Genomic DNA, 12,025 nt, shown 5'->3' on the forward strand with positions numbered 1-12,025 from the left:
ACTATGTTCCTGCTAACACAAAGGTATGGCTTCAATCCCAGGGGGTGCACTCTACTGTCTCTTGAGACCAACAGCGGAGCAAGCCAATCAGGCACCTGGGGGCACCGCAGGTCTGCCTGCCTCCTCCCACTCAGCTGCCCTACAACTGAGGGGGAAGGCAACGGGTGAACTGTTTGGGGCAGCGGGGAGCCTGCGGGCGCTCAAGCCACCGCAACACTCCCAGGAGAGGCGTGCTGCAGGTCCCGCGGTGAGTACTGCCTGGCATTATGTCACCCCCCCAGTGGGGACACCCTGGGCGGACCGCACCTACCGCACCCCCTTGCTATACCCCTGCTTGAGACAGGCAGATCTGCCAACTACAACAATAATCTGGAAGCACTCTGATTTTCTTGCAAATATGGCAGACTAACTACAAATTAACCCTTTCACCCCAACTGAAATAAACTGAGATAAACTGGTATTTGACTTTGCCGGGGGCTATGAAAACAGACACCTCACTCAGAGCAAGAAAATATTAGAAAACCAAAGTATGTATGGTGCCAACAGTACAAAAACTGAAACAGTGAATTAGATTTTTCACCCTTCAACTGTCAACAATCTACATTTCTTTCTCAATATTTCCATCAACAAGATCTGTGTGCCCCTGCAAGCTGGTGGATTTCTTCTTTCAAGGTACTTTTCACAAGCTGTGTCCAATTTTTGGGTAAACAGAAATTAAGCTCACTGGTATCCGACAGAGGAGGAGGTGAGAGCGAGAGTGAGAAAAGATACTGCACCTACTATGCACCCTTTGATTAAGCATCACCTCTCTCCTTCCCCAACATTATACTGACTACAACATTAATGTCTCACATCAAATATAACTGATCTGTAGAAAGGACTTTATGATCTGAAAACAGAGACGATGTATGTACTTTTGTAACCCAAAAATCTTGAATAAAAACAATTTTTAAAAAGAAGAGTTCTGTTATAGGGAGACCTTGGATGAGCCAAGTTCTCTCAATATCAGTTTCCTATGCACAAAAAAATTGCTCTACAAAAAACTATATGAAGATTAAGAAGAAACTGAGAGCATTAATAGGGTAAAAACTAATTTCGGACGAGAACAACAATTGAGAATAACATGGGAAACATAATGAGACTGCAAATTTAATACAGCTACTTGATGAGTAAAATGTCCTGGTTTCTTAAGTACTTGGAGTCTCCAGGCAGGATTGGGTGAGATTAGCTGCTGCTAGCCAGTGAATAGTCAATATAAAGCTAAATGAACCAATGGCATGAAACAGCTCCCTATGTCCCAAACTGTAGTTTGGCATCACCAACATTATTATAATGATACAAATAACTGGGTAATTACATGGCTCACTACAAGAAAATTAGTTAGACAATTCAAACTCATGACAGATTTTGGATATGGGCAGCAAATGATGAATAAGTTATCTAGTCCTACTCTTTTACTTAAAAAAAAAAGGAAAGGAGCACCTTGTTTTTAGCTAAAAGGTAGGATTGTTCTAGGCTTCATACAAAACTCAGGACCGCCTTATCAACATGTTCAGTCTCGCTTGTCTTGTAATTTGACTGTTCCCATCAATGCTGAGATTCACACTAGGCCAATTTCTAATACTCACCTAACATTTGGCAGGTCTGAATTTAACAATGGTGCAGTGTTCTCGGAAGTGTTGTTTTTCTGAAGGCGACACCTTAAACCGTCTTTAGCAGGCAAATAATACACCCTTTGAACAACCACTTGGACCTGGATTCCTCTCCCTCCAGCTCTTCCTTGTGTCTCCACAATATCAAGAAGAGAGTCGCTTAAGGGAGTAACTGCAAAGTGAGATAATTTGGGCTCACTGTTGCTATCGGTATGCACAGTCTTCAAAGTCTTCATATTGAGACAGGGGATCTGGCAAAAAAGGCACAAACCAAATCATTGTACAGATTGCAGGAAAACATACAGGAAAAAAAGGTTTTGCTTACCACAAATTCCCATCCTTCTAGCATAGAGGTGGACAATGTGTGGTCCAGAGACCCACCTCATTTTATATGCTCCCACTCCTCAACATCTCCCGAAGCTACCCTAATATTTCATCTCATCAGAGCTCCTTTCTTTCTGTTTGTTTCCTCCTTATTGTTCCTGGCATTAAACATGTTTCCTCTTTCTGTGTTTTTTGGGAGCAATTGGAAGGAATAGTATTTGATTTGGGGGGGAGGGGGGAATAAAGAATGTTTTTCCTGGTTGTATGACTTGAGGAAAAGAAGTCGTTCCCTCAGCAGCAATAACTGTCTCAGAACAAATTGGCAGGGGTCTTCCAAATAAACATCTCTGTGTTTGAGTAGAAAAATGTGTGTGAGGTAGACATGGTGAAACCAAAGCAGGACAATCTTTATTCTGAATTAGTTTGTCTAGATGACAAACTGGTGAAAGAAATGGCAGTAGCTTTCTCAAAGCAATTTGTTCTTTTGTCTCTTAATAAAGCCATGTGAAGGTGAGCATTTTCTGCTTGGCCAGTTCTTGCCTAGGAAAGCACGGATAATCTCCCTCTGATGAGGTTGAAGACTGAATCTACCAACCAAGAGGAGATAAGCTGGATGTTCCAGCCTTTGTACTCCTATTACAGCGGCAGGGCAACTTTCCTTTTTCTGTCTAGGGCTGCATTCCCTTGGGAACAAACATGGTAACAGAAAAAACAGAACCGCAGTCACAAAAAATTAAGGCTACAATCCTATACAAACACTAGGAAGCCGACTGCTGACCACAGTGGGTCTTACTTTTCAGTAAACATGAATAGATAGCACTTTGAGATCTATAACAAACACAAATAACTGATAATATGGAGACAGTGAATCCCTATTTGTCCCCCCCATTCCTTTTCAATTTGTGTCTATAAGTGCAGATAAGCCTAAACCTTAACCACGAGTGAACAGACTGCCCCGTCTTTACTCTGAAAAGAAGAAGAAGAAGAAGAAGAAGAAGAAGAAGAAGAAGAAGAAGAAGAGGAGGAGGAGGAGTTTGGATTTGATATCCCGCCTTTCACTCCCTTTAAGGAGTCTCAAAGCGGCTAACATTCTCCTTTCCCTTCCTCCCCCACAACAAACACTCTGTGAGGTGAGTGGGGCTGAGAGACTTCAGAGAAGTGTGACTGGCCCAAGGTCACCCAGCAGCTGCCTGAACAGAAAAGAACAGGAGATACTGGTAAATAAAAATATATTTTGCTCTTGGGAGAGCAGAGGCCAATGCTTATATTCTAGAAGTAATCTCATTTGAGTATGTCTTCAGTTTGATCCTCCACATCCAAAGGCAGGACCTTTGGGCAGAAAATCCACTTTATAATGCCTGCTGTATGTGTGAAGAAGCTCAGAGATTCTCCAAGCATAAGCGAAGCTCACTAACAGAACCTTCTTAAGAGGAGGTTCAGGTCAGGAAACATTAACTAAGAGTTCAAAAGGACAGATTAGAGCCATGACCACCCAGTTCAAGTTTCATATAGGAATGCTGTGGACTTCTCCATGTGTTGTACAGTGTTGTACACTGTGCGTTTCCCCACCTTCCCTGCCACTAAAGGTAAGATGGAAAATGCTGCACAATGACTTCAGAACACATCCCTAGAGCTTATGGACAGGGAGGGTGGGAACACCACTGGCTTGCTGTTTGACAACATGTAGCTTTAGAAAGGCTGGTAATTTTAAGTAGCTGAGCAGCAAATCAGATGAAAAGTAATTGCTAAATATATGACAGCAATACTACTCAAGACAGTAGTGAGGCTAAAGCAAAGTATCACATCAGTTCAGTGTGTCAACATGTAGGGAAAAATCTTGATTGTAAAATATTAATATTATTCACTAGCAAACTCTAAATCTTGCTTAAATGAAGGATATTGAGCGTACATGAACGTTCCTGCATGCACTGTTTGCAAATATCTGTTCATCAACTCGCTACAAAGTGTTAAGCTCTAAAATTAAACATTACCTGGTTAACTGCAGATGTTTGAGGCCAATTGTCTTTTATGGTGGAAAAATTGAATACCCAAGCCAAAGATATCTTTCTTTTAATAAGCAATGTTTCTTGAAGATGTTGCCTTTCCATCTCTGTTGGTTCTTTAATAACTTTCTGACTGAAGTAAGTATTCATGATAACTGGAATGCTATCATTTGGAAGAAGAAGTCTTTGCCTGAAAAACAGAATCATGGTTATCTCATTTACTTTAACAAGTTAGAGCTGTAGACTAGTAAGCAAACCTATAATCATGAATTAGAATCTGCTTCAGAAGTATATGTAGATTACTTTCCTGCAATCTTTTAAAATATTTTTTACTAACAAATTAAGACTCACTTTTTCCCTCCTAAAAAGTAAGGGGAAATGTGTGTGTGTCTTATGGAGCGAATGCAGGCTGCGCAGCTATCCGAGAAGCCAGAACAGCAAGAGGGATTGCTGCTTTCACTGCGCAGCAATCCCTCTTGCTGTTCTGGCTTCTGAGATTCAGAATATTTTTTTTCTTGTTTTCTTCCTCCAAAAACTAGGTGTGTCTTGTGGTCTGGTGCGTCTTATAGAGTGAAAAATAAGGTAAGTTTATTGACTATTGTAAGAAATATTAGTTACCACCAGCCATACATTATGGGTTTACAAAAGACATTAGGTTATGTGTTGTAAGCGTTTGATGTATTGGTTTAATTGTCAATTTTTTAAAAGGGCAGATTTGTGTATTAATTTGGACCAATATATGATTTAGCCTCATTAATTGCCCGTTACAAGCTTTTGTAAAATCTGGTACAACTGAGCAGTTTGATGTGTATCATGTGCTTTTGAACAACAACAACAACAACAACAACAACGAGTCCATTCCCATACTTGGCTATGCAGAAGCAGTGCAACATAGCACAACACCCAGGGCTCCCAATATTAGCACAACAGAAACATTCCTCCCATTTTGATGCTGGAAGGCGACTCTGCCTGCTTTGCTAAACAATAATCAGCATAACCGCTTTGATGTAGAGAAGAATATGTTATAATACACCTGCTTTGTTGAAGGGGAGGGGCCATCACTGGTTTCCTTACTTCCAAGTAAAGAATGTGGACAGAATCTGTGGAAGTATGAGATCTTTCACTGTATACTTGATCCCTGATTATGTCAGCTGCACGGGGTGTAACCAAGTAAGTCAAGAGTGTAGTAAATGCTCATCCCTCTCTAAAGGATAATGTATTTGCACCCATAGTTAAGATGGCTGTGTCCCATTCATGGTGAAAACACATTTGGTTTGGCTGCACTAGCTGCACCAGTATTGAGAAACAGCTTGCCCCTTGAAGTTCATATAACTTCCTTTCTGATTGCTTCTACTAGTTTGTATAGTCATCCCCCACACCCCACAGGCTTTTAACTTACAAGGTTGACATTATTTCATTGAAGACTGCTTTATCTGCTATGCTTGTCTTGTTACGCTCGGGTTACAGACACTTCAGGTTATGCGTTTTCGGGTTGCGCACCGCGCCAAACCTGAAAGCACCAGAGCGGGTTACTTCCAGGTTTCGGCACTCGCGCATGCGCCGAAACACTAAATCACGCTTTGCGCATGTGCAGAAGTGCCGAATCACAACCCGTGCGTGTGCAGATGCGGCACTGCGGGTTGCGAATGTCCCTCCCGCACGGATCATGTCCGCAACCCGAGGTTCCACTGTATTGGAAAGGCACAGTATAAACCTTTAGAATAAATAATAAAAGTTTAAGAGTGAACTCCTGGCAACCAGCATAGCTTATTATTTACTATTGGCTTTTCCCTTTACTCTATCCCCTTTGTCTTGCACAAAATGACAAGAGATATTAGGATGCAAGCCTAAGGAAACAGACACGACATGCCTACTATGCTGAGAAAAAGGGAGTAAGAGGTCATCTAATGTATGACAATGCTACCTATGCATTCATAAGTTTGTTTATTTAGTTTGATTTATTAAATTTCCGTAGCGCCCTTATTCTGAGGATTACAGGGCAGTTTACAACATAAAAACACAAAAGTACATAATATAGTAACAAAGAAAAACAATATCACCACTATCCCAGCACAGTTTAATAGGCCATAGATTGTTTAATTAGCCAAACGCCTGGAAGATGAATGTTTTTCCCTGGCATCTAAAGATATGTAATGCAGGCGCCAAGTAAGCCTTCCTGGGGACAGCATTCTACAGGTGGGGAGCCACTGCAGAAGAGGCCCATTCTTATGTTGCCACCCTCTTGACCTCTCATGGAGGAGGCACATGAAGAAGGGCTTCAGATGGTGATCAAATGGTGCAGGTCAGTTTATATAGGGAGAGGTAGTCCCTGAGGTTTTGTGGTCCTGAGATGTTTAAGGCTTTACAGCTCAAAACCTGCACTTTGAATTGGGTCCAGAAACTAATTGGCAGCCAATTACCTCCCTCTCTGCTCGAGTTAGGTTGGTGAGTGTCTATGTTACAGATGGTGACTATTCACTTGTTTGAATAAACACAGAACTCTCTTTGCAGAGATTGCTAAAACTACAGGCATATGATGGGAAAAGGCATGGCAAAGTTTTCAAATAGTTAACTAAGTAGTGCAGCAGTAGCAAAATCAAACAGGTTGAGACACTGCTGAACTATATTTACATTCTGTTACTGCATTTACTTTCCAGGGTTTTTAATTAGTTCCTCCTATTCATTACCTGGGGTGTGTGGAAAATTGTGACGCTCAGTCATACAGAAACTGCCTGACTATGGTAAATGAAACAATGATGGGAACATCACTCCAGGTTTGTCATAACAGGGCACACTTTCTTTTTGGGTTCTGTCGAAACCTCAATTCACAGCATAGTAATGATGTCTGCAGATCAGAGCGGCTAACATTCCATAAATGCACTGGGAAATTATGGTAGGTACTTTTTAATGTAAAGCCACTTGTACATTAGTAGAACAATTCTGAACCAAACTGAAATAGACAAGTGATAAGAAGGGGTTGCATCCAACCCTGTTCTATAAAGAGTAAGCCTGCTGAAATTAATGCACCTAGATTAATCATGCCCACTAATTTAAATAGGTCTACTTTGAGTAGAAGTAGCACTAGATCTGCCCCATCTGCTGCCTATCTTGCTCATGCAAGGTGGCAGTCGTCCTATGGATCCTGAAGGTGGTGTTGACCAGTTTCAAATATATCCTTCATAGGCAAATTTGTAGCCAGACAACTACAGACACTGAATGACACTGATTATCTGGATCAATTTCAATTTACTGTTCAGCATTGAAACAGTTCTAGTAGCCCCAGCGAATGACCTAATACAAGGAAATATATATACTTCTGAGTGTTGCCCTGTTATTTCTCTTGGACCTCAAAGAGTGTTTTGATATCATGGTATACTACTGGATTGACTGTCCAAAATGGGGAATGCCATGTTCTAGCACAGGGGTCAGCAAACTTTTTCAGCAGGGGGCTGGTCCACTGTCCCTCAGACCTTGTGGAGGGCCAGACTAGATTTTTTGGGGGAGAAATGAACAAATTCCTGTGCGCCACAAATAACCCAGAGATGCATTTTAAATAAAAGCACACATTCTACTCATGTAAAAACACGCTGATTCCCGGACCGTCCACAGGCCGGATTTAGAAGGCAATTGGGCCAGATCTGCCCCCCCCCCGGGCCTTAGTTTGCCTACCCATGTTCTAGCAGTTCTGATCCTCTCTGGATGGTTGTTCCAGAAGGTGGTACATGGCATCTATTGCTTTGCCCTAAGCTGTGCGACTGAGTGCTCCTATATACCATCTATATGAAACTGCTTAGGTCATTGAAGGATTTGGAATGATATGAAGGCTGCTCTAGAGAAGACAGAAGTGTTGTTGATGGTTTGTCTGACCTAGGAGGTGATGGTCAGCCTATGCTGGAGAGCGCTGTACTTCCTCTGAAGGCTGGAAATGCTCTTAACTCCAGCCTTGTCTGTAGAGATCCAGCTGGAACCCATGACATGAAGCACCTTTAATTCAGGCTGGTGACCCAGCTACAACCTTTCTTGGCTAGAGTTGTCCTAATCTCGGAAATCCATGCTTGGAATAACATCTCACCTGGAGTGCTGCAATGTATTATATGAAGGGCTGCCTTTGAGAACTATTCAGAAACTACATTTGGTTCAAAATACTGCAGCTAGATTGCCAACTGGGACTGAGTGAAGGGTCCATAATGTAAGTTTTAACACAACTACACTTCCTCCTGGGCCATTTCTATGCACAATTCAACATGCCAGTTTCTAAAACCCTAAGTTGTTTGAGACCTAACTACTTAAAAAACTGGCTGGCTGTTCTACCAGAAAATTACAGGACACACAAACCAGCAATATATTGATTGGGCAGGTGAAAATATTATGGCAATTTGTGGTGGCACACAGCATAGGGGGACAGGATATGAGAAGCCATGTGATCACAAGAGAAGGATTTTAGAATTACAGCAAAAGACTCAGGATGTGTGTATGGGGGGGGGGCATGAATTAGGCACTCATTTCAGATTGTCAGCATACCAAGATCCAATTATTCATAAACAAATATTAGTGAAATGTAAATCAGAAAGCAACAAGCGAATCATTTTCAACATGACACACACTTACCAGGGAACCAATGCTCTTTAGCTACTGGCAGCAAACTGCCAAGCTGTGTATTAACGTTATATCTTTTGTACAGGTGCCTGCTCTCAACTAAATGACAAGCAATGCCAAGAAGTAGAGGCCAATATAAAACAGACACATATTTTTCCTGATTATCATTTACAATTACACTTATTGTTCCCCACTATGGCATTAATCCAGTGCTCTCTAGAGCAGAAAAAAACTTGGATACAACTAGAACACATAAGCCACCTTTAAGAAACAACTGCCTGTTGTTTGACATTATTTTTATCAGGAGTGCTTATGTAAACAGTTGCTACTACAGTTATTAGCAGAAATCAGACCTTGTTCCGTGATCTATGCATTCTCCCAAAATGTTCCATGGCTAGGCCATGCTCAGACTTAATGGTATGTGCTAGCTGTGAACTGTTGGAAATTGTGGTTTATTTTCTAACACATACACAGATTACTTCATAAGTAATACACAAAGTAATACACACACACAAAGTACTTTTTAAATTTTAAATGCATTTTAAATATTTTTAAGTATTTTATAAAATTTATATACTGCCTATATAGCTGAGTTCTTGTATCTGCTATCAATAAAGCCATTGGTTTTCTGGACAGCTCCATCCCCCATAGCATGAAGAGCTGTTTGCACACTATTGGGATTTCACAAAGGGATATGATACGGTTAGCCTGTATAATATAATTACAAAATTTGGGTCCTTCATAACTCTCTAATTCCCCATATCAGATAAGAAATGAACAACAATACACTTTGAAATACAAAAAAGTAAAGAAAATAAAGCAATTGTAATTTCATTGGAGATCTGAAGTAAGATGGTGCTCACTGAGGCAGACAGATTCGGCAAGATAAACAATCAAGCTGAAGTTATTCTCAAGTGTTGGCAAATTCCACAACACAAAGTAAAGGCAAAACTAAGACTGAAATTCTGTCCTCATATAACCCCACTGAGTTTAGCAAGCCCCCCTCCTTTTTTTCTTTGCTAAGAGCAAGAACAGCCATTGCACACTACAAAGTAAATACTAATTTGCCATGTTTACTTTTCTCCCAATTCTGTGGAGTTCAAGATATATCTCAAATACATTTCAGTGTGCATTATTTTTTAAATTTTTATTTTAAATCTTACTGCCAAGCTGTAGCACTCTTTGCCAGGTTCCTGCACAAAGAAAACTTTATTGCCAACTTTAATCACTTGAGAATTATTAGGAGCTCATAATGAAAATATTGGCAGGTTTAACCAGTCCTTCAGTACTGCAGTTATTTCAAATTCCCAGAAGCTTCATTGTTCATATACTTCATATTACTGTTTAACTCCAAAACAGAAATGGACTACCACTTCAGAATGCCCCGAGACTTGGGTTTTTTATTACACACAGGAAACAGAGAAGAAGGCAAAGGCTGTGATCAGGTCAACCATTAATTCAAGCATATTTAGCAATTGGAAACTAAGCTCAATTCTAGTTGGAGGAGAACTAAAAACAAAAAAGATCTCTCATTTTCATGTAATTAGTTATACTCTTGTAAGTAAAGAATATTATCTACGTGTTTTACATGCTTAATCAGAGGCTGGGAACCTGTGATCCACATCCAGCTCACAGCCAAGTTCCTGATTGAGTATGGTGACAATGAACTTTGATTAATGACCTCCCTAAAAAAATCCATAATTTTTTTAGAGGATAAAGTGTAGACAGTCAAAATACAGCAATTAGGAATAGGTTCATTATAAATATTCCATGAGAATATTCCCAGAGTATCAAAAAGTTACATAAATTAGCTTTTAACACATTACAAAAAATTGTTCAGATATTGTTGGGGTGAAGCAAGAGCAGAGAGAAAAGAGGTGGCTCCATCCACCATAGGCTCTGGCCCCTGATTTGACCTTCCCTCGAAAAAGGGTACTTAAATAATCAAGCAGAGGTAAGAACACGAGAAAAGTCCTGCTGAATCAGACCAATGGCCCATCTACTCCAGGATTTTGTTCCCAGTGGCCAACCACATGCCTATGGAAAGTCCACAAGCAGCACAACACTCTCCTCCTCACGTTCTCAAGAAAGTAGTATTGAGAGGGATATTGCCTCCAATACTGATGGTATTATAACCAGTAGGACTAATAGTCACTGACTGCCTTAATTTTCCATGAATTTGTCTAATCTTCTTTTAAATCTTTCCAACAAAACCAATTAAGCAATCTTCCTATCCAGCTGCATTTCGAGAGAGAGAAATCATATGGGCATAACTATTTGCATGAAATAGCTTTACAAGAGCAGACTTGAAGGTTATAGCACCTTCATTTTATGGCTTCCGGAGAATGCACCTCTTTACCCTGTTTTCTGACACTTGAGGGGCATTTTTTTTTAAAGGATCCGCATTAATTCTATGATTGCAAGTTGTTTGAAACTGTTTTTAAGGTTGTAACCTGCCCTGGGACCTTAGGGAGGAAGGTGGCAAGTAAGTAAGTAAGTAAGCAAAGCTGAAAAAAATGTGAAGGGTACTTAGCACCACATTTCATCAAGAGAAGATTTCTTGCCTTCCTAGGAAATGTTAGAGGGTGCAGAATAAAGATTGTCAAAGGATTAGAAATGGTTTGTGCATTACAGTACCAACCCCTAATCCTAGGACGTAAGTAACTGCTCCTTTCTTGCATTATTAACATCCTAATCACTATATACAACACTTCTTAAAAACATTATCTGTTTGTCTGCTCAAAGCAGTTCTAACATGATGACCATGACAGGCTCTGGGCAAAGATGAGAGATCCTGTGCAGACCATATCAGTATCCAATTCCTGCTGGACGCTTGCCAGAAGAGCAATATTACAGCCTTGGTGGAGACTGTCGGCTCCCTTCGCCTTAGGGCTAATTTTGAAATATACTACAGATGCTGATGAATAGGAAAGGGGTATGTTAGGACTGAAAGGAAAACAAGATGAATCAAAGAAAAACTCTTAACATGAACTGATTTTAGTTTTTCATTTATGTCACACTGAACCCACACAGAACTCTTTATTTGAGCTCAGTTTTTGACACATCTGGCCTATTACTGATTTCATGAACCAGTGACTAGGTATTTTAGCAGAAGTATGGACTCCTATAATTCATTTAAAAACAACAGCTACAATTAACTGTTGTTGTTGGCATCTGTCTGTCTCAAGAGACAGTGGAGAGCACCTCTGGGGGTGAAGTTAGCAACAGTGACCTCCCCGTGATGCAAGCCCAGGCAGTGTATGTATAATGGCCCTGGGCTGCCCAGATGACAAGATTCCCCTCTCAGCCTCGCTCATGTAGTCCAAAGGAAAGCAGAGCAAGACATTTTGCACCAAAATGGCTACAGGAGTTTCCAGAAGAAGGTGTACAAGGCGCCATCCACACATTTTAGGGACTCCACTCCAGATTTATGTAGGGTTTACTTCTTAG

The 12,025-nt window shown here is 40.6% G+C and overlaps 1 protein-coding gene across 6 annotated transcripts in view; it reads right to left on the reverse strand.

Annotated features, from left to right (window-relative positions):
* SPIDR (scaffold protein involved in DNA repair) overlaps positions 1 to 12,025 on the reverse strand; it is a 170,267-nt gene that overhangs the window by 57,956 nt on the left and 100,286 nt on the right. For all 6 annotated transcript variants that reach the window (XR_014529451.1, XM_083518267.1, XM_083518269.1 and 3 more), the window contains exons 9-10: positions 3,968 to 4,169; positions 1,629 to 1,903 (exon numbers count right to left, since the gene is read on the reverse strand). Coding sequence is in view for 5 of the 6 variants with exons in the window: in XM_083518267.1 (XP_083374393.1) it covers positions 1,629 to 1,903; positions 3,968 to 4,169 (477 nt within the window). In the remaining variant the exon portion in view is untranslated. The remainder of the gene's footprint in view (positions 1 to 1,628; positions 1,904 to 3,967; positions 4,170 to 12,025) is intronic.

This window comes from Podarcis liolepis (assembly GCF_965112155.1).
Source record: "Podarcis liolepis genome assembly, chromosome: 8".
Taxonomy (NCBI): Eukaryota; Metazoa; Chordata; class Lepidosauria; order Squamata; family Lacertidae; genus Podarcis; species Podarcis liolepis.